We start from the raw sequence: 22,505 nt of genomic DNA on the forward strand, positions 1-22,505 counted from the left end.
TTGATTTCAGATTGCAAATTCCCCTCTCAGCTGTAGGAATTTGAGCTCTGTCTTTAGGAAGCTGTGTGGTAGCACCACCAAAGGTGGTGTGACCAGTCAGGGAGTGATGCTGTAAAGAGATGTGTTGTGTCCTGCTGGTTCCACTGAAAAAGAAGCCTTCTGGTACCCCTAAAGCCTCAGAGAGATGCAAAATTGCTCAGGTGCTACTTCTCGTCTCTAACCTCTCTAAACTGGCTGAGGTACCCACGGTGTGAGGCACTGAGGTCCTACAGCTGCTGGGGATCTGGTCAGGGAAGCCTCAGCAGCTACGGGGTGTCTCCCTGAGGGGGAGCTGGGCCACTGCCTCGGTGCCACAGGGGAGGTCTCCACTGTGGCAGTGGGAGCTGCCTGTCCAAAGAGTCAGGTGCCATCATCTGGAGCTGCATCCTGTAGGTGCCCGAGGGTGTCACCCAAGGTGTCTGTGTGGGACTGGCAGGTACAAGGTGGGGCTCGGGGCAGGCTTGTGTTCTCCAGTGGCAGCAGAGCCTCAGACAGGGGCATGAAACGTCTCTAAATACGCATGAGCAGAGGGGTTGGGTTGTTGTGGCTGCAGTCAGCTCACTGCAGGAGAAGAACCACTCAAACACTGTTAACAGGAGGCGTTTGTGAGCCTTGGCCCCTGCTGCCAGCTCTGCCTGCCCTGCGCACAGGGAGAAGCCCACGGAGATAGAGGGCTTGGGGTACCCCAGGAGCCTCCTCAGCACTCCAGTTTTCCACTTACTGGTCCTATCTTCTAGGGCTTGTAGCCACTAATCAGTGCCTTCCAACCCTCTTCTCTGGTTAATTTGATGAAATAAAATCATGTATCCCTATTTGGGGGATAGACATTAATTTCTGAGCCCTTGTCTTGCTTCTTAGGCAGCTCCTGGTTGAAAACAGCAATGCCATGGAGGAGCAGTGACTGACCAACTGTGACCACCTCTCCTGAGCCAGAGGATGCTCCAAAGGAGCCAGTTTCTGAAACAGTCCCCCAGCAGCAGGGCCGGGACACCAACCACTGTCACAGGAAGCCCACGTCTGCTCTGCAAGGGAGAGCTGTTCCTGGCTGCAGCTCCATGCCACTGCCCAGCTCAGCTGCTTCTCCCTGCTGTGCCAGTAACCAGTTCTCAAAATTATACATATATATATATGCCAACACACGTATCTCTCTCAGCTATCTGTTCATAGTAAGCCAAAGATGAGATGTTCTCCACTGGGCAGCAGGACCTGAGTGCAGCAGCAAGGCTTCCACACCCCCCTGAGGAGAAGTTCCACCTCCCGGCTGAGCCGCTGGGGGGTTATTACACTGCTGGGAGCTGCAGCCCTGGAGGGGTGGAAATGAAGCCCAGCTAACGGGACTGCAGGAGCAGCTCTGGCTTTTCTGCTCTCTGCTCTGAGCAGTTTTTCATGTGGTGCTGGGGGCTCCAGGCTCTCCCCTGGGGGAGGACCTGCCGCTCAGGCTGGCGGGGAGCTGCTCCAGGCAGACACGGGTTCCTCCTCCCACTGCAGCAGCCTTTCTGTTCCAGAGGAAAGATGGGCTCAGCAGCAGGACCTGGGCAGACTCTCCCTTTCCTGGGGCGGGCCCAGGGCGGGTAAGTGGCTGCACTGTGTTCCTCGGATCCCTCCCGAATCCCACGTCCTGTAAAACCAGAGCTCGGCTGCCAGCTGTGAGTGTCACCTCACCTAACAAACCAGCTGTGGGGTCAGAGGAAGCACTGCTCCTGCCTGCAGGGTCACACACTGCAGAGCAAAGTCTCCTTTCTGGGGCCAGCACAGAGCTCAGGGGTTTATTAGGGGATGTACCAGGAACTGCTGTGCTGGGCACACAGTGCCTATTTCCTGGGCTTGAGCATGCTGGAAAACTCCTGTCATAAATAAAACTTAAACCTAATCAGGCAAACTAAATCTATTTAGGAGGCAGGAAATACTCCACGGTAATGAAGTTTGTGTCATGGAGCCTGAAGACCCCATTGCTCCTCTACTGTCGTGCTGGCTTGTGTCTTGGAAATAGGAAGGGTTGTCAGCACATTTCTAAGAGGCATTTAAATATGAAGCAGTCATCTCCCTTCAGCTGTGGCAGCTTGTACAGCTGCTCCTTTCCTTCTGGTGCCATTCCACCCTCCGAGCAGCAGTACAAGGGGTGGCTCACTGCTAGTGACCAGAGTACCAACAACTCATTGCACATGTGAACTTAACCTTCCAGGCTGCTGGTTTTTCTCCTGGGCTGCCAAGTAAATGCTCCTGAAGCAGCGGGTGTGGTGGTGGGACAGGAAGGGTGACTCAGGATTAGTTCCCATAAGCCTGGGAACCAGAAGGTCAAGCTCATCTCTGCTCTTTTTTTTTTTTTTTTTGGCTTAAAACATCATTGCCCTCATTTCCCAACTGGGAAATGCAGCTCTTGCCCTTCCACAGGGATGGATAAGCATGAAGAGAATAGATCAAAAAAAATCACACACGTTTATGATGCTTACAATAACAAAAGCTCAAAGAGTAGAGAGCTTCCGCTGAAATTATGGGAAAAAAAAAGTCCTGAACATTTGATGGTGAAGCTGACCTCCCCCAGCCTTTGAGGAAGTGAGTGATCCTGGTGGAACAGAGCTCCGAGGCTGAATCAGCCAGGGAAGGGACTGGCACGGGGAGCTGCTCTCGGCGATAAGAGCAGAGTGCTGCCAGAGATGCCATCAAGTGCCCAGCAAGAGCTGGGCTCTCCCAGGCAGCTCTGCTGGCTCTCCGTGGTCGTGAGGGCTGCAGCTGCATTGAGTTCTGTAAGGCTTCCAAGTTGCTCCTGAGCTGAACAAGCCATGGCTCGAGGAGATGAGACCTGCCCCCAGGTCCAGGTGGGGCACAACAGGAGCCTGGCTGCAGTGGGTGAGCTCGGATGCAGGGCTGTGCCTTGACTCCCAGCTGGTCGAGGGGTGATGCTCAGTGGGGAGCCCCAAGCAGCTCCTCCCTCCCTGTCTGGCTGGTCTCGGGGTGAACCATCCCTTGACCCGTCTCATCTCCCGGTCAGATGCTGTTTCAGTAACTCTGCTGGGATCTTCCATTTGTAAACCAGGAAGCAGGAGAGGAAGGAAGGATGTCCTGGCTCCTCTGCGAGCAGCACCCAGGGGCTGTCATGGAAGGTCACATGAAGCCACTGTCCTAACCCGACCTGCTCCAGGTTAGTCAGAGCTCCACGTGGGGCTGTTAACTAACAAGGAAGGAGAATTACTGTAACTCTTCACAACAGATAAGGGGAGACAATTGGCCCCTTCTGGTGTTTTGCTGCTCAGGTACCTGCTGCAGCACAGGCCAAGGCTGAGCTGGTGGGAAGGGCTAGTTAGAGCAGGGTAGCTGAGGTGAAGCTGCTGCAGGATGGGTGTAGACAATCTACTGGACACAGCAATCACCAGTGAAGGGACTAAAGCAAATGGCTACAACAGACCTTGGGCAGCAGCTCAGCAGAGGCCTTGGGCAGCTAGAGCACAGGCTTTGGGAAGTGGAGCTGCACCCTGATTCACTGGTTAAGCAAAAGGCTCTATGTATTTATTTTCCTTTAAATTCAAACTTTTAACATACACATTTTTCAGGTTATAGTTCTCTTCCCCAGTAAAATACTTTTTAAATAAAACAATGGGGGGAAAAAACCAAACTCCTAAAAACTTGGACTTTGTCCCTTAGACGAGGACGCTGTTGTAGGACAAAGAAATGTGGCTGCTGAGACAACAGGACCACAGCAGCTCAGCAGCTTTGGGGAACCTCTCCAAATAAGTTTACAGTTCTTGGGACTCTGTGAAACACTCAGAAAAGCTCAGAGGGCAGGGACAAAGACTGGCAAACAAAAGAGCAAGGGAAGCCGAGTTGCTCCTTGGAGCCTGCCAGCTGGTTTCTCTGCTGTTCCTCACGCCCGTTCACTTCAGTCTGAAGTTACTCATCTCTCACGGTTTATTTTGCCAGCTGCAAGTAGCAGCAGGTAGTTATGACCCAGCAGAAAAACCCAAAGGCTGAGCAGTAATGACTAGTCCTAGTAACAATCATATTCTTTCCTTGCAGATCCCCTGAGGTCAGAAAGCACCAGATGAGGGGGTGAAGTGGTGTGGGATGCACCAACAGCTTCCCAGGGAGGCATTTCCTCATCTGGGAGTGGTCCCCTCAAATGGGAGGAGAAAGCCCCGTTCGAGGGGAAGAACAGACCAAACAAAACCAAAACATGCAGGAGAAGGGTGTGTTCCCTTGGAAGGCTTTGGCTCCATCCAGTCTAAGGACCCTCCTTACCTCAGGGGAAATGATGTTTATGGTTTACTAGTCAAGGTTGTGAGGAAGACTCCTCTGACTTCACCTCTACAGGAGGTACCACTCAAACCATCCCCAGCATGACTGTTGCCAATGCAGCTGCAGCCAGTGCTATCCCAGCCTCTCTGTGCTACTCACAACCCCCCAGATTTTAAACGTAGAGCAGCAGCTGAAGCCAAGCCAACCTGCTGACAGATTCTCAGAGCAGCAGCAAGGGTCAGGAGTGACATTTGGAGGTAAATATGCCCAAGTAAGGTAAACAGGCTTTGAAGTTTTTCCGCTCACTTTACACCCACCTCCCATCTTCCAGTGCTGGCCTGTTAAAGCCAGCTCGTGACTTGCTTAGTGTCCAAGTCATCCACACCACGTTAGTTGGGGTGTGGGTGCTGCAGGGGTATGGGGCACACCTGAAACCTGAACCATCAGGGCTTGGCTGTGCAGCTGCCCCAGCAATGCCACGCCATGACCACAGCACACCTGTGCCTGAGCTGGGCTCCCACCGTGCCCCGAGTGCTGGTGACCAACCAGCAGCTAAAGTTCTGCAGTTCTTGCCTTGGGGGGTTCAGTTACAAAACTGCTTGGGTGCTGTGAACAAGTCCTGTTTGTGCCTCTATCAGTACAGAAAACCAGCCCCAGACACTGGGCTAAAACTGAGCCCCCTTTAGCCCCCTGCCTTCCCCATCAGTTCCTGGATAAGGCTTTCTGAAGCTGTTCAAATGAGTAGCCAAATTTGCGTGTGTGTGTCTATAAAACAAGCACAGGAGAAGTCAAAACATCTAAAGCTTATTTCCAAAGCTGCAGCCACTTGAAAGGCAGCAATGGGGCAGCTGTGTGAGGTTTTGCCCTGCAGCAAAGACAGGCACTGGCACTCACCTTCAGTTTCATTACAGACTGAGCCAAGTTAAATTCTCTCATGCTGCCTCCAGGCTGGAGCTGGACACAGTTAGAAGAGGGCACCTGGCCTGTCCTGGCTGAGACACCTACCCCAGCCCCAAGGCAGCCCTGGAAAGCTTGGGGACAGGCTGCTAGACTGCTGGTGCTTTTTGGCTCTGAACATTCTACCTGCAGGATAAAAGTTTGGCTCATGCCAAGGGGAGGTTTTTTCCCTAGAGTGATTTCTGTTTTGTTCTTTAGGACACATGCTCTTTGGACAAATGCCCAACAACACCTGTGTATAAAAGAAAAAGAAATCCATCTTCACAACACCAGAATTGTTCTAAGGGCTCCTCCCAGGTACCAGTCGGGGTGGTGGTGCCACCCTCCAGCCTCCTGCTCAGGGCAGCCTGCATGAAGAACAAGCCCCTGAACAGAGTCCTAAACCCAGATAGCCTGAGCAAAAAGCAGCCACTGATTCCTGAACATCTTCTGAGGGTTTTGGCATCATTAAGTCAAAGTTTGTTAATTTTGGCTCTAAACCATTCCCTACTTAAGTGGGTGAAGTCTCAGTGCAAGATGTTTTAGCCACCCCCTCTGCTATGTAGCATTTCAGCAGTAACCCTTCACCAGGAGCAGTGACTCCAGTAACACACACCAGAGCCACACTAGGGCTTGGCTGGAAGGACCCTGGCAGTCTTGATGTGCAAGAACCCAAACAGAAGACAGGCAGGCAGCAAACACACATGCTCAGAAGGGTGGGAATGTTCCCTAAAGGGGCACTCTGTCCTGTCCAACAAGGAAGACTTCTACCTCCAGCAGGATCACCCTCCCCTCTGCTAACACCCAGGGCAGGCAGCCGCGGAAACACAAAAAGATGAGAAACTCCTTCACATATACAACAGTCCTCTTGGAAAAGTACTTCTGATACTGCAAAACTTTGGGAGAGGGGGGCTTTTGTTTAATTCAAACACTGTTCAGGATGAACTTCATTCCTGCAAGGATCCTGGTCCCAGTTCCTGAAGCCCAGCAGGGAGAATACACAGCTCTTGGCAAATCAATGACACAATCCTTTTTTTCCCCCCCTCCTTCACCCATGGTGTGCCAGGACTGAGCTCTGGCACCCACACACATCCATGGTTGCAAGAAGTTATTAAACTGGTATTAGCCATCAAGATAAAAAGTCACTTCCCCCCTGCCAGAAAGGCGAGTGACAGCAAAATTCCACCTCCCATCAGCCACTCATTGGTTTTATCCCAGTTTAATAGATGACTTATCAGATTTGTGCAAGACAGTTACTTCTAACACAGGGGGGAAAAAAGTAAAATCACAGCAATATATACACACAAACCAAGATACACAAAATAGAGCTAAATTTATATACAGGTTATTAGCAGCTAGACTCTTAACTTCATTTAGTACATGGCTTTACTTACTACAGTTTTAGGCACAAGAAGAATTTACCAGTAGGATGCTTGCCAGAACGAAGGGCCACAGTGAATACCTCCTTCCAAGTCCTCGCTGAGCAGAAGTGGGTTTACCCCACGAGGATCTAACTCCCACTTCCCAGCAGCTGAGGACACAGCCCTGCACAATGGGTGACTGAACATACCCAGCTAATTCAGCATACTGCAACTTTATACTTCAGATTTTAAACATCTTTTTTTTTTTTTTTTAATAGTTATTGAGTAGGACTGAATTTTAACAAAACGGTGTCAGGGTTTGGGAGGGTTTTTTCCCTTCCCTGTTTGCTTAGCCTGGACTCTCAGCTGTAAACAACTCCAAGAAGAGCTGGCAAGAAATGATTAGATATGAAGATTGCTTACTACGCACTTCACATTTATAATGAAGAATCTGCTTTAGCAGATTTAAAAGCACAAAGGTCATGAAACATTTATATTTACTTAGCAGGTTATGTTAATAAATTATGATGCATCATCCACATGTAGGACTCCATCGCAGGCTGCACTGAAGCAGGTCCCTAGACGGATTCTATGTGCTTGTCCTCCTCATTTAGGACAAAAATAAGTATGTGCTTTACTTGCAGCATACAAGCAGCCTTCTTTGTTTCAGCAGCACTTCTCACGTTTGATTATGCATGCCCAAGTGCTTTGCCAGACAGAGGAATGGCCACATATTTTAATTACTGATTGCTTATGTATACTATGCCTCTCACAATGAGCAACATGATCGCTTAGCCAGTGAAAAGGCTGAAAAGAATAACTACATAACAGAACCAGCCAGATACCATAACAACACAATTAAAAATTGAAGCAGCAAGCAGATAATTAAGAAAAAAGTGACAAAAAAACCCCTTTAACTTCTGAGGCAGGTTGAGAACGATGCGAAGATTCTTCCTTCACGACAGCTTCATTTACAAGTGCAGCTCAGCAAGTTTGAAATACTTTATCACAAGAACTACAAACTTGTTTATCACAGTTATGCCAGAGCTCCTCCTGAAGGGTGTGCCAGTTTCTATTATAGCCACTCCCCTCCTCTTCTCCAAGGTTTATTACTCATTATTATTATTACTACTGCTTAGAAAAAAGAGGGGGTTGCTTGAGGCTTCAGAAAGTGCAGAGAGTAAGTGAGCTTTTCCCTTTAGAGAAAAAAACAACCACAACACTGGTAACTCTTAAACATGCGGGAACAACAGCAAGAAGTTTAGAGGGGTCTAGAGTTTGGCATTTGATTTTAAAATGGCTCTTTTTGATATTTTCCAGTGTACAAAAATGGAAAGGAGTTTTAATGTGGAAGAGCAGCTTTGCCATGTAAAAAAAAAAATCATGCCAAACCACAAATATATTTCAGGACCATCTTTAAAATCATGTCTATTAAAGGCAAAATAACACCAACTGGACTGTTCAGGAGCGACGTGCTCTTACACACAGCTCTCTCCTGTGACTCCACTGAGCTTGCATGAATTTTGGCTGTAACTCCCATTAAGCATTGGCAGGGCAGAATCAAATAAGGCTGTGAACTGAGGATCATCAGGGCTGTAAAACTACACGAAGATCAAATGACAGTTTTTAGAAGTAACAGAATTTACACGTACAGCTTTTGTTCAAAAGGTAACAGTTTCTTCACGGGAACCCTGTCTGTCAAAAGTCTTGACAGGAGGTTCTCACGTTTGGTATGAAGTTAACTTGTTCCTATGGCTTCTCTGCTATGAGACTGTCCCTGGTACAGAACAGTTGGGGTCACAGATTGTCAGGAGACTCTTTGGCTGTCAGTGCAAACCAGCACGTGGTGCGTGTCCTCGAGGCTCCTCTGGTGCCTTTCACTGGACACAGGGGTTGCTAGAGCATGACTGAGAAGCAGGTGGCTGGGAAGAAAGGCAAGACTTCAAGTGAAGCAGCAGAGAGATGCAGTCACCCCCTCAAAGCCTGGGCTGCTCTTTTAAGAAGGTCAAAACAGAGTCCACCCTCTGTACAGTCTGGAGTCAAGTGGGCACAGAGTAAGGAAGCAAAAGACTCCACCACTGGTGGGTAACAAAGCCAAGCCAGATTACATAGACAACAAAAAGCCACAGAAGTGTGTCATGCTGGTCAGAAATTTCAGTTTTGACATCATCTTGAGCTCCCACAAGACAGACACGTGTGGGCAAGACAAATGGAGCTCTCATTTTTGGCTTCAGAAACAGCAAAAGGAAGATTCACTGGTCAGTTTGCTACGTACAACAATACTGCACTGTACACTTCATCAACGAGATGCTGTCTGCTATAGTCCAGCACTACTTAAATAAAATTCTTTGACTTAAATTAGTCACCGGGAGCAAGAGTTGAGAATCCCTGGAGGAAGGAGAGCTGAAGCCTGCTGCTGAGTGTGACCACACGTGGTGCCAGTCCTCCTGGGATAAACATGAGTGGTCACACCACAGTGCCTAGTACCTCCTTAGCTTGCCCAAAGCTGAGACCTTCTCCTTTCCTCTTCCAACCTGTTTGGTCCCTATCCTGTTGGGACTACCCCAGCACAAAGCCATGCCATGACTTTCCCCCTGCTGCCACAACCTTCCCACCCGAATTACGCCGTCTCTTTCAGTAGCCCCAGTTTCCGAAGTGCCTCTCTCCGAGCTTCTTCTGTTGAGCCACGGCCAGAAAACTTCACTGTGACCCCCTGGGATCGAAACCCCGAGGGCCGAGGCAGCGAACCCGACCTCCTCCTCATGTCCAGGTTTAGACTGGGTTGTTTATAATCATTAAGAGTTTTTGCTGTGCTCTGCTGCGCGCTGCTGACCTTGTTCGCGGCGAGAGCTGCCTCTGGTTTGATGGTCACCGTCTTGCCCGTAGGAAGGAAAGGGCTGGGCTCCCTTTTTAAAACCTCATGGATGTTTTGGTATCCATTGGGAACAGCCTCTGCCTGCTTGGGCTGCCCCTCGAGCTGCCGAGCGCCCGGAGCATGGTCCACTTGATCCTGAGCTGGCTTCCCCTTAACGAGGCCGAGTTTTGTCAGGGCCTCGTATCGAGTTTGCTCCGAGGAGAGATCCCTTAAGGAAGAACTTCTGTTACGTGACAGGAAATCGTTCTTCTGCAGCTTCTCCTCCAGCTCAGCTGCCAGAAAAGCTCCTCCATTGATGTTGGCCAGCACCTGAGCTCTCCGCTCCTGGACGTTAACTGCTGCCTTTGAAATAGTCTCGCTGAACTCTCTGCCGCTGACATTTGTGATGTTGATGTTGCTGGGGAACCGGTGCAGTTTGGGGGCAGGGGCAGGAGCGTGCTTGGGAGCCCCAAAAGAATCACCGTTGGCTACTGGAGGTTTCTTCCTGTCCAAAATCCCTTCCTTGAGGGCGCTGGGGAAGCGCACCCTGCTCTCCATCTGCTGCTCAGAGATCTTCTGGGCCATGATGAGCGGAGTGGGGACAGACCGAAGCAGTTTGGGGTGCTGCACAGGAGGAGGGAGTGGAGGAGGAAGAGGAAGCGCCTCTGAGGGGGGTGGTGGTGGCCCAGCAGGATGTGAGGGCAGGTCAGTGAGCACAGCTGGCTTGGGGCTCTCTGTTCTTGAGGGTGCATCCAACACTTCAAAGACAAAGCATAATAATGTCATTAGTTCTTCACAAAGCAGAATACAAGGCTTTCTTTACCTAGGACTAGCAAGCATCAGTACTCCCCTCCCACAAACTTTCTCACTCAAGTTCAGCCCACGCTGCCAGAAGGAGCTGGCACTGGACTCCTAGCAATGGTGTCCTGTAGGCGATGCTATGGCTCAAATCACCATATTTACAATGCCCTCACCAGGAACTCTTCCTGCTCTTCCCTCACAATCTGCATGGTAGCTTTGCTGTGTTCCAATTGCTGCTTTTTCTGGAGGAGTTTTGCAATTCTGACTTTTTCATTTTAACAGCCCCAGGAGGACACGCTGCACCCCACTGTGCACTAGCTGATAAAATGATTCTCCAAAACCGGAGAAAGCAAACGCTACAGGGCAAGGAAAACACCACACTTCTTGCCACAAACTTACTGATAGGCTCATGTGCCTTTCAGTCCTACACTAGGCAATACCACAAACCATCTGCTCTCTTAAGACTTTCTCTGAGAGCTTTAAGAGGTCTTAAGAGAGAAGCAGAGCGTGAACACATTGATGAACACTGGTTTGCCTTGCTGTGATGACTCTGCATAATACTCAGTTCTGTTACAGCTCAGTCACCAGGTAGGGTGACAGCAGTCCACAGTCGTATGCATGACCTCCATGAGAGAGAAAATTAAAGTTACAGTAACAGCAAGAACTTCAGAAATCCCAAGCCAAATTAAAGTCACGTTCCTTAGACCTCCTGACGCGTATCAGACTCATCTTGAGGCAGTAAGGTACAGAATTTCTTTTACTGTTTCAAATGAGAATATGCTTGTCCTAGGTCACAGAGAAAAAACACTCTACACTTTCAAGATATACTACTACCTGGCTCTGTATCTCCACCAGAAGGACCTTCATGGTCACTACTTTCAGGTGTTAACTGGACTAAGTCAATGATATCTTCAGTTTCTGAATGACTGGACACATTTTCTTCTGTTGACCTCGGAGACTGACAGTGGATGCCACTGTCACGTTGGACTGGCTCCTCCAAGTCATCTTCTAAGGCATCTATGGTTTCCTCAAAGAACATGAGAACATCCTGCTCCTCGTGAGTTAAGTATTTCAGACTCTCATCGTCCTATGGGGAAAGAAGGAGGCAGAAAGATTAACTCCTTACAGGTGAGTACAGGTAAGTACACTGCCAGCAAATCCAGCACCTCTTTTTGAAGGGAGAAAGAGGCAGGAGGAAACAGGCAGCAGTCACTTCACAAGCATCTCCTGCTTGCTCTTTTCATCCCTTCCTGAAGAGGCATTCAGCTACTACAGTGCAAGAGGGGGGAAAAAAAATAATAAAACAGCCAGGAGTTTACAGGGCAGCAACTGCTATTTCATCCTTTCAGGTACCTAATGTAGCAGAAAAGTGTCCACTGGAGTTGGACAGAACAAATTGCTAAAAGATATGAAAGCATACTGAAAAAAAAAAAGTCAAAAAGTCAACCCCCCCCCCAACTGGTGCCTTTCTGAGGGTTCTGACAGCTCCCTCAGCTCCCAAGGGGAGTGCACTGCTGCAGCTGCTGTGTCCAGTGCAGAGACCAGGCTTGGGGGGCAGCTTGGGAGGGAGAGGTGCACTCAGGACAGCCCAACAAATGGGCTGATTCCCTTTTTGCTCCAGACCAAAGTGTGATTTGGCTTTTAGGGGCAGAGCTGGAGCTGAAATCTGGCTCTACCACAGAAATTTGAGTTATCCAGAGTTATGTAGTAGATTACAAGAAGCAGTAATATGGAAGGAGAGGGTTTCTAAAGATTTTACCTTTGAGTTACAGAAAGGGAAAATTTATAATAAATATGAAGATGTGTTCCCTAGCAGTGAAGTGCCTTGGGCTATTTTCTCCAGCAAGAAACAATCCCATAGACCACAGAAGTGATAAATAATGACTTGCATTATCCAGTCTTCATTTTCTGAGTCACTGCTCTTGATTAACACAGTATCACTATGAGAAGCCAGGCAGCAATGCACAAACTCAAACCCTGAGAAACACTCACTTTTCCAGAAGCTTGGAGATGACAAAATGATTAGGAAAGGCACTGCACTAAGACAATGGCTACAGGAAAGACATTCCCCAAGAGAGCTGTGTAAGTTCTGGAATGTAACTAAGTATTGTTGAAAAGTTAAGTGAGGTTTTCCCTTTTCTGGATTGAATTTCTTCCCCTCCAGACACACTGGAAACTTTGCCCGCAGTAACTGAACAAGAAGGCACCAGCAAAGCAAGACAAGACAAGACAGTTTCCTTTCTCTTCTCTACTTCTCACTTCTCCAAGGACACCTGATTGGACATGCAGGTAAAGCAGCAAGGTTACTTCTCAATGGTGGATTGGGGGAATTTAGGTAAACACATAAAGGTATGCAGTGCAAATATCCAAGAGGTAGGTAGACACGTTCTTGCTAGGGCAGCACAACTTGCTTCAAACTCACCACGCCTGTTCAGATCATCTTATGCTAGATTAGAATAGAAAAAACCCAGTGTGCAACTCTACCTGTTAACTCCTTGTGCAAAGCTTTTTATCCCCATCCCCAGCATTAAAAATAAGAACAACGTACCACTGTAGGAAAGTAATGCCTTTAGATTAGCAGCCATGAGGTGCTGCATTGTACCAAGTGGCAGCTACTCTCTAAGTACTCAAAATACTACAGATAAGAAAATAAATGCTTTAGGGCTCTTAGTTGCCCCCTTCTGTGTGGCTTGTAGACCATTTTCCCCGTAAAGAAAGGAACGAAACACAGAAGACAGTCACACTGCCTTGGTTCAGCCACTTCAGGACAGGTTTGCTTCTCTGTGGCTGCAGCCATGGGAACAGCAGTCAGTCTTCAGCCACAGCCAGCAGAGTTTTCTGTTAGAACAGAAGAGTGAAGCCTTGCAGGGAAATACAGAGTTGGTTTCAGCAACAATGGCATTTCTGGAGATTCTGATCTCCTGTCATCAGGGTGAAGGTGGTCTGATGGCTGGGAGATGTGAGACCCACACCTCTGTACACATCTCTTGGTCTCACCATCCACAACGTACTGTCAGAACAAACAACTTACTCACAGCAAAACTGCTATAAAGGCTTAAATTTGGGTGCCAGTTGCAGTTGCCTATTTAAAGGCCTAACTTCAAAGGCTGACATATTCCCCTGCTTGCACCCACCACAGGGCAGAGCTCAGCTTCCAAAGGGCAAGGAAAGTTCTACAGCTGCACTGGAGAAGCAAGGCACAGACAAGCTGCCTTTTTTTCCCCTTAATGGATGTTGCAATCTCCTTCCTTCCCCACCCAAATACTCATAGGGCTGCTATGACTAGTAGGCAGGAGAATGACAGGAAAGGAGCTGTTGTTAGGTAGGCCCTTGCTGGAGCTGAGCAGGACTCCAAGCAGCTTTTCTGGCGAGTGAGCTCATTGCAAGAGCCAGACTTGTACACAGAAAGGGAAAAAGGGGGTTGTGCTTCAGGAGTTCACAGCAGCAGCAGATCCAGGCTGTGGTGCAGCAGAGAAGTGACTGCACCATACTTTGTTTAGAAGAACTGCTCCCACACGAGCTTAATCCAGTTGATCAAGGCCTTAAAACAGCATGTGAATTGAAGCAGAGACTTTCAGAAGCCCTTGTTCCCATTCGTTTCTGTGCTGCAAGGCCGAGTGCTTTTCCAGGCCAGGCAAGATTTGCAGGAGGACTGGTCAGCAGAGCTCTGCCTGACTTACCATCCCTCATGGACCTTGCTGAAACGAGCAGTTTCCCATCAGATGAAGGATCTGAAATGACCAGCCATCTGTTTGCAAACATACTTGTAGTAAATGGCACACCTAAAAGGCTCACCTCATCTCAGGTAGCACTTGGATCTCTTTCCTTATGCAGTTTTCCTTCAAGATGACCAATGTCCCGTTTCCTTGGAGGGGGATACACCAAGAAGAAATAAGGTAACCCCAGAGATTGGGCAGCATTATGGCAGGTCACCGTGCTGAGATGGAAGCCATCCAGCCTGGTTAGAAACTCCCTCAGGCAAGGCATGTTTCAGTTTGCAAGACAAGGAAACAATCCCCTTTTAGACACACAAGCACAGTGAAAAGAAACCTACTCAACTTGGTCAACTCAAAGGAGCTGAGATGTAAAGTAAGCAGTGACTTGCTTTACCACTGGCCTGAAAACAGTGATGTATTTATTACAAAAGGTCCACCTGTATTGTTTGTATTATAGTGAAGCTTTCAGAAGGATGGGAAGAATTTTGCTGTGGTTAACTGATGCCAGTTTTAACTAAGGTTATCAAGTCTACTTCCAATTAATTTATTTTGCACACATTCCAAGTACTGGAACAGTTCTTATTCTCTCTGGGCTGGTTTTCCAGGCCTCCCATCTCCTGGAACAATCTGGGTTTTTAAGATGAAAGCACAGTTTTTTTCAGTTACTCAAATGATTCCCCTCACCTTCCACCAAACCCCTACTCTTAACACAGAAACATGCCTCCCAAAACTACACCTCACATACACCTAGCCACTACTGACTTTAACACTACTGTCAAAAGACAGCCTGAATTTGAAACTTGAAAACTGTGCCTTAGCTGAGGCTTAAGACAACCTGCTCGGACAGAAGAAATTTGGAATGCAAACAGCAGAAAAAGCTGAGTATGCTCAGCTGGCATTAATATTTCAGATCCCTGTGCAGGCAAACATTTCCTGCTCATGCCAAACAGGAAAGAGTCTGTTATGATGGTGTTTGGTATGAAACAGGCAAAAAGAAACAAGAGAAAAGAACAGAATCTGTTTCATAGAAAAGACCCCTTTCCTACACATCTAAAACTGATTTAATATCAAAGGCTCACAATCTTTCACATGCATCTGAAGAAATTCTTAACATCACATCCAGACCTAGAATCCTAACACCAGCACAGCTGTGACAGAATCAGAACAGCAGGGGAAATCCCAAGGCATCTGCAGTGGTTAAAGAAAAAAAGAAAGAAATAATTCTTCTGAAAACTGCTAGAAAACCAAACTTGAATTAGCAAAATACCAGGAGAGCAGCAGATTTGACTGCTTATCATCAGTCACTTGACAGTGCCAAAGAATTAGTAGGTACAGCTCCATGGGGGAGAAGTGACTGAATGCTTCTCAAAAAAACCATGAAGGGAGGAAACTATTCTAATATGGAGTACAAACAGACCAACCCAGGGCTACTTAGCCCTTAGCCTGTTACCAAGGCAGGCAGCTCCACTTGGAGAAAGAAAGGGGGAGGAGAAGGCAGCCCTGCACGCAGGCACAGCATCAGAACAGGTACAAAAGCTTCAGTGCAGAAGAAAAAGCCAGGTTCCTCTGATTATATTTACAGAAAAGGGAAGCAGAATGGATTGTACCACGGTGTTGCTCAAGTTGGAAGCAAGTAAACTACAGGTAAGAACAAAAACTACCATATGGGATCAGACCAAAAAGCACCTTTAGCTCAGCAGCCTGCCTGCAGCCACCAGGGACACAGGACAGGGGAGTGGGGCTGGGGGAAGAGAAGTTCTGTAAATTGGATGGATTTATACTTTTTTGCTTACATTCCTCTAGTTCCCAGCAGTACATGGCTTAAGGACTTCCCAGTTGCATCCCCATCTGTGTACTTACCAGCACTTAATGAGCTTTTCCAGCATGAATTCACCTCATTGTTGGAGACCATTTAAACAGCTGGCATGCACAGCATTCTGTGGCCAGGAGTCCCACAGGCTAATTGTGTGCTGTGGCAGAGAGTACCTCCTCTACAACCTGCTGTCTGGTTGGTCCTTCTCATAATACCATTTCATTTGGTGAAGAAGACTATAATACTGAACGCTGTTTCCTTCAGTTTATTAATATAATTTTACCCATGTGCTTCATAATACTTAGCAAAGCATATAATCAATAGGTCTAAAGTGAGCAAACAAATGGTCTAAGAAGTATTTTTAAAATGAACTAAATGAAGTCATGAACTGATTAAATTACTTCTACTTTAAGAAGAAACAAGCTGAAGCAATGCAAGATCAACAAACTCTGAAGACATCTCTCTGGTTATCAAAGCTAGGCTGATCAGCTCACAATTTCTTCTTTAATTTCCTTTTTAGAACAACATTGAGAAAAACTGAGACATTTCAGACAAAAGCCACAAATGCTGTTTTGACAAAAATAAATTCATTTCACACCAATCTCATCTCATGAGAAGGTTACTGACTCGGCCAGTAGGCATAAGCATGAGATGTCATATACCTGGATTTAAAGGCTTTAAGACACAGTCTCCCAAAAACCTAATTATAGATGAAAAAGGAAACTATGCCTAGATGAAGTCACTGCAAGGTGCCTGTGTAACCAGGGTGGGAAGGGAAAGATTGTTATTTTTGAGAAGCAACATCTAAACTGTGTAATGAAGCAAGACAAGTCCTGAGCAGATTTATCCCTACACCTCTAAACTTCTGGTACTTCAGTAACGACAGCAGACAATTCACTTAGTATTTGTTAATCCCCTTCTGCTGGAAGATGTTGCTGCAAGAACTAGGTAGGACAGAATGAGACCTTTATGAACCATGGAAGTGGTGCTGGTAGCCCCTAAGACAAAATGCAGTTGAAAAGCACGTGAATATGGAGTGATGAACAATGCCTTGAGTGGCAACAGGAGACAGGAGTTGCTGCAGGTCAGTTTACGTGCCCTACAGAGGAAGCTGAGTGCTGCTCAGGTATGAGCATGTCACTCAGGGATACATTAACCAGGGTGATGAGGTAACAGCACATCCTCGACTGGAACACGGAGTCCAGTCACTGCACTTCAGAAAGGATGCAGCAAGCTGGACAGGCTCCAGAACAGAGCCAGGAGTGCTGAGAACTTAGCTGCTTGCAGGAAGGCTGGAAGAATGGAGCACGTCATGTTTTCAGACAGGGAAGAATGAGTGAATGGGTGGCAGGCAGACACAGCCCTGCATGTATTTTTATATCTAGACAGTTGACCATCATTATTGCAAAAAAACTTCTCTAAGTGCACTGAAGGTGAGACAAGTGGAAAAAATAATCTCAATGGGTCATGCTGGGTCAGAAGAACTCACTACCCCTCAAACCTATCACTCAGTAAGACATGTTCAGGGACAGAGGGTGTAGTACTGGAGTCATATGAGCAGATCCGAGGCACTGACACAGCTTATTACTAATGCAGTTCCAAGGAGCACAGCTCAGTTCAAGTACAGCCAGCACCTGCTGGTATGGTTTTTGTAGGTGGTACTATTGTCCTAGCATGTTATTCACACCTAGAAACTACAGCAGTTACTCATGGCTGAGAACAGATACACAGCACAATTACCAGAGTGAAGCACTGACAAAGGATTGGCTGCAAGTCAGTCTGTGCCTGCTCACTCAATGGAACAAGACAAATTGCTTCAAAAAAACTAAGACAGTTTTATCTCTGAATTAAATGTCTTTAAATTGCTGCAACTGTACTTCACTGCACGTTAGTTCTTACACCACATACCAGCGAGTGTCATTCAAGAATGGGTTTGGAAAGCAGAATGGCCAAGGAGAACAGTGTTTTTGTTCACCCTCCTCCTTGGATAATGCAAGTGATTCCTTGCACAGAGAAGGTTCTCCTGACTCGTGCTTTTGCCAAGCAGATGCATGGAGATCACCTTCAGTGAAAAGAAACTAGAATATATGTGCAAATTCTTCACAGATAAGAATTTATGGTTGTACAAGTTGTTGTGAGATGAAAATACCAAAGCAAACATTCCTCCCATTTAAATGCAGGCTGTTGTACTTGTCTTCAGCTGCTGTGATAGATTTGGCAGCATAAATTCAGACCCAAGCATTTATTAGTTATACAGAAAATTCTACTGCAAGCAAGACAGGACATCAGCATCTTGCTTTCCATTTGAAAAAAATAAATTTGGCTTTAAGGACTGCAATTGTCAAAGATGAACTAAAAGCAGCATTGCACAGGTAAGAGGCAGATGAGAAATTTGGCAAAATTAAACTGAACTGACAACGACTGGTTGGTAAGAATCATACACAGATTTTTAAGACCTTTTTGGTTCATGGCAATTCACATCCTAGTCATTCCTAAACCAGCAACCAGTTCCACAGCAAATAAAGCCAGTGCAGACACACAGTATGCAAGAACAGCCAACTGGCAGCCAAACCAGCTCCAGGCAGTCAGCTTAGGCTGCAGCCAGCCCAAGTGTTTGTCTCTACTATCACATCCCTAGGTTTGTTTGAATTCCAGAGATGCAACACAAAGGTTATATTTAGTGACTAATGTAGTTTGACACCAAGAAGCTTAAGAGCCTATTTTCTGTAACTGAGCAGGAAGAAACCTGCAGCAGTACAGGCCTGTCCTCAGAAGCACTGCTACACTTCTTCCCTTTCCAAGGTCATTAAAAGAAAATCCAGACTCAACCCTGACCTGCCTTCTTATGTCTCCAGGTGAGGAGACCCAGAAGACTGATAAAGAGGCAGTTAGGTCTCTAGTTGCTTCTGTTTCAGGATATGAAGGTCTGGTGTGCTTGAAAATCTGCCCCTTCCTTTCTCAGAATTGGTCTAAGAAGTTACTTGTCTACACAAAGCTATCTATTCCCTCCTTCTCATTAGGCCAAAGCTTCTGCATTTTCTGAACTTTTGTAACAAAACCCCTGAAGCAAGAAGTTAAGGTCTCTATGAGTGTGCTGCAGCAACCAGGTTTTCCTCTTTCAAATTCCCTGATATGCTTAGTGCATTGTAAAAATCATGACTGTAGTACACAATTACCCAAGGATATACAGAAAGAGATGTCTGAAGAATATTGCTCTATCCTGAGGATTTCTAAAGCCTGTTTCAGTGCTGAACAGACAAAAGGCATCAAGCCAGTGGAACGATACTGCTTTTTTACTTCAGATCACAAAGGAAAGGTCTGAGCAGCGCTAGAACTGGACTACTATTTACTCAATCACAACTGGCAGAATTTCCTTCACATTCAGTTCAACACAGACCTCTTCACAAACTCAGAAACTGAAATTATGGCTTTATTGAAACGTTTCCATCCCCTGATCTGTTATTACACACACACTAGCTGTCAAGCCTTACCAGACATGCCACCTACTATACTGCTGGAAGAGCAGTCATGGAAGGGGATCCGTGGCACCAGAACTAAGTTCATTGGTACACACTTCACTTTCTTCATGCATAAACTCAAACAAGACAAAGGGAAGAGGCTATGGGGACTTCTTTTGCTGATGCACAGGTCTGATGGGAATTGCCTAGAACTGGAGCCAGCTTTTACTCCATCTATAAATTAACTGCAGTACAGAGTAGGGAGGGATTTCAATTCCAGCTGATGCATCATCCTCATCACATGGTAAGATCTAGTTAGAATAAAGGAACCTATGTCATTTTCTGACACAGCAGACTCAGGATGAGACTGTACAAACACTGTGATTGATACATGGCCTCATCCTGCCTGCTACAACAGCCATGAATAAAACCCATGGAAACATGATTGACAATGATTAATAACAACATGATTGATAAACTAGCTTGATAATCTGGAAAACTGTTGTCAGAGTCATGCATAACTTGTATTTCTGCATGCAATTAAGTTGTAATTCTTAAAGTGCAACTCCTACTGTAATTCTCCAAGATCCAATCAGGTTTTATATAATAAACATATTCCAAATACCCAGGCCTGAATGGTGTACTTCACTATGCTCTTGATTTCCCCCAGCCTGAACCTTCACAACTTTTTCCCAGTACAGATCAGAAACAGTTAAGGGACTACATTTAGTAACACTTGTTTTGTGTTTTAACTAGCCACACAAGCTGAAGGATACAGCATAACACTAACACAGACTTTTATTTTCATTAGAAACAGCCCAGAAGGAACACCTCTAGAATTACCTCCATTTGCCAAAAGGCTCATGAAATAGCACAAAACCACTGTGCATTTCTGAGGTATATAGATATCAGTTACTGACTTATTTTTGCCACTTATTCTTTCACAGAAAACTACTTCACTAAAAGGAAGCTAGCAGGGAGGGCAGAGCAAAGACAGGGAAAGCCTAATTCCATGTTTAAGGCAACACAGCAACTTAGATTTCCATTCAGGGAAAGCATGGTTATCAGAGTGCTCCTTCCTCTATTAAAACCTGATACTTTTCAAATTATTGTGATGATTAAAAAAAACCAAACCACGCAAGGATCTCTATCTGCTTTCTAGGCTTAGCCTGTCACAGTACAAGCAGTACTGTTGAGTTCACTGCCTGAATCATCCTGCTAACTGGCAACATGCAGAAGTGCATCCTACTCCCTCAGTTACTCACATACTATTTCAATGGCCACACACTCATATTCACTAATGTGAAGACAGCTTTGTTTAGGGTGACGTATTTGTTACTCACCTAATTACATGAAGGTAGAATAAGCCAAAACCTTCCTTCAGAAGTGTCAACAAAGAGCTTAAGAAAGAAGCAGCGTACAGAACTAGCACCATCCTTAAGTTCCTTTAGAAGCTACTTGAAGTGAAGGCAGAAGGTGGCATCAAACTGTGTGCCACATGCACATGGTTGTGCCAAGTAGCCCAGCACGATGTGTGCTCCTTACTGCCCTGCCTGGCTCTCTGGGAGGAACGCCCAGGCAGAAGCCCTCTCCAAGCTCTCAGAGACAATCAGACCGGAGTAACAAGCTGTTGTACCAAATCAGAGTAGTTACTTCTGGCCCTTCAGTTTGTAAACAACCAAGACCAGAAGCAACTGTTTAGGACTTGAAATGATGGAAAACAACACTTAAAGAAAAAAAAAAATCCTGTGATGTGAATAAAGCTACTAGTGTAATTTGTATCTCTTAGAATAAGTCTCGTTAAACACTTACCAAGGCAAGATTTCTGCACTTAGCTTGGCTGCCATGATTCTCCACAGTGCCACCCATCTCCATGCTCCCAGGTGTGTGCTTTGGGGAGATTTCAGATGCCATTTCAGAAGAATCTGAGAGGAGATTTCCAGGCATCACACTCTCTTGACTTGTTGATGGCGATGCAGCACAGAATGGCACCAGCGTATTACGTAGGGCTGCTAGTTTGACTCATTTCTGAAAACAGAAAACAAAGTGTTACACTTGAATCTGTTTTAAAATGCTTGAAAAGGGCTAGAAATTAACTAGTGAAAAAAGATCCCACACGATTTAATAGAGAGCATGTCTTCATGACCTCCAACAATTCTGCCATCTCTGTGTACCTTTAAAAAGCCTGACCTAAAAAGTGACATTAAAACCCCAGCACAGCAAGGTTCTGTACCCCACCTGGTGTGCTTCCAAGCCAGACATTTACAGTTACAAGGAATGGAACCCAGTTCCTTTCCTAACACTGCTGCAGTTAACTCATGTGTTACTGAAGCAGCTCCATGGACAAAACTTAGTGCCATTTTTGCACCATCACGGTACATAGCAAACTTGCATTTTAAAGCTTAAAGAGCTTTTATTTCACTCAGCCATGAAGAAACAGTGCTTGTACATTTAGGAGATGAGTACTGAAACAGCCATATGCACCAGTGCTCACTGGAGCAAAAGCCCCCAGTTTAAGCCATCCTAGTGCTTGGTTCTGTAATACCCCTCTGAATTGTTGTCATCTCCCAAAACACTCTGGCAGAATTTCCTCCTTCATTCTCAGACAAAAGTCATCCTTGTGCATGAACAGGAGGTGGGGAAAAAGCAGAACCTAGCTCATTTCTCTTGCCCTTACATTAAAACATCTTTTGCAACAAAAACTGCCTTGTTCTTTAAAGGTCCATCTTTCCACCCACCCTGTCTGTGGCAAGGAAACGGCAGCAATGCATTCCTCAAAACAGTTGGTTCTGAGGTTCCAGGTTATCTGCAACCAGCTGGGAACTGGACACCATTACCCTGACACTACAAATGAAATGAGATGGTCCTGCTTCCCAAGTGTCTCTCCCTTTATTATGGATCAAGGGGTGACATGAGAAGTGAAGTCAGGTCTGCATTTCCAATTCAATGGGATTACTTCTCCTTCCTCCCCAGCCCTGGCAGCTGAGGGCTGAGAAACCAGAGCCTCCTGGTAAACTGATTAGTGTTTCATAGCAGTGAGATAACATCTGCCAACACTGAGCAACAATTCCATCCCACTGATCGCTTCCTCCTAGCAGAGGGCTATGACATTACTGAGGTACTTACCAACACTTCCTCATCTATGCCACAGCACCAACTCGTGTCCTGTGGGAAGGCTCCCACACAATGTAGCCAGGCTGCAGCCCAGCAAGTCTTGGAAACACTGTCCACGTAAACAGAGCACTGGATTGCCACAATAAAAGCATCTTTCTTATCAACATCTGGTCTAACAATTAA

The 22,505-nt window shown here is 46.3% G+C and overlaps 1 protein-coding gene across 1 annotated transcript; it reads right to left on the minus strand.

The window, feature by feature from the left end:
* Window positions 1–9,186: 9,186 nt before the first annotated feature.
* On the minus strand, window positions 9,187–21,155 carry PROSER2 (proline and serine rich 2). Its single transcript, XM_008948019.1, has 3 exons — window positions 21,021–21,155; window positions 11,056–11,308; window positions 9,187–10,178 (listed from the first exon to the last, which is right to left on the minus strand). The coding sequence occupies exons 1-3, from the start codon at window positions 21,153–21,155 to the stop codon at window positions 9,187–9,189; spliced, it is 1,380 nt and encodes a 459-aa protein (XP_008946267.1).
* Window positions 21,156–22,505: the final 1,350 nt, after the last annotated feature.

This window comes from Merops nubicus, unplaced genomic scaffold (assembly GCF_000691845.1).
Source record: "Merops nubicus isolate BGI_N331 unplaced genomic scaffold, ASM69184v1 scaffold3209, whole genome shotgun sequence".
Classification (NCBI taxonomy): domain Eukaryota; kingdom Metazoa; phylum Chordata; class Aves; order Coraciiformes; family Meropidae; genus Merops; species Merops nubicus.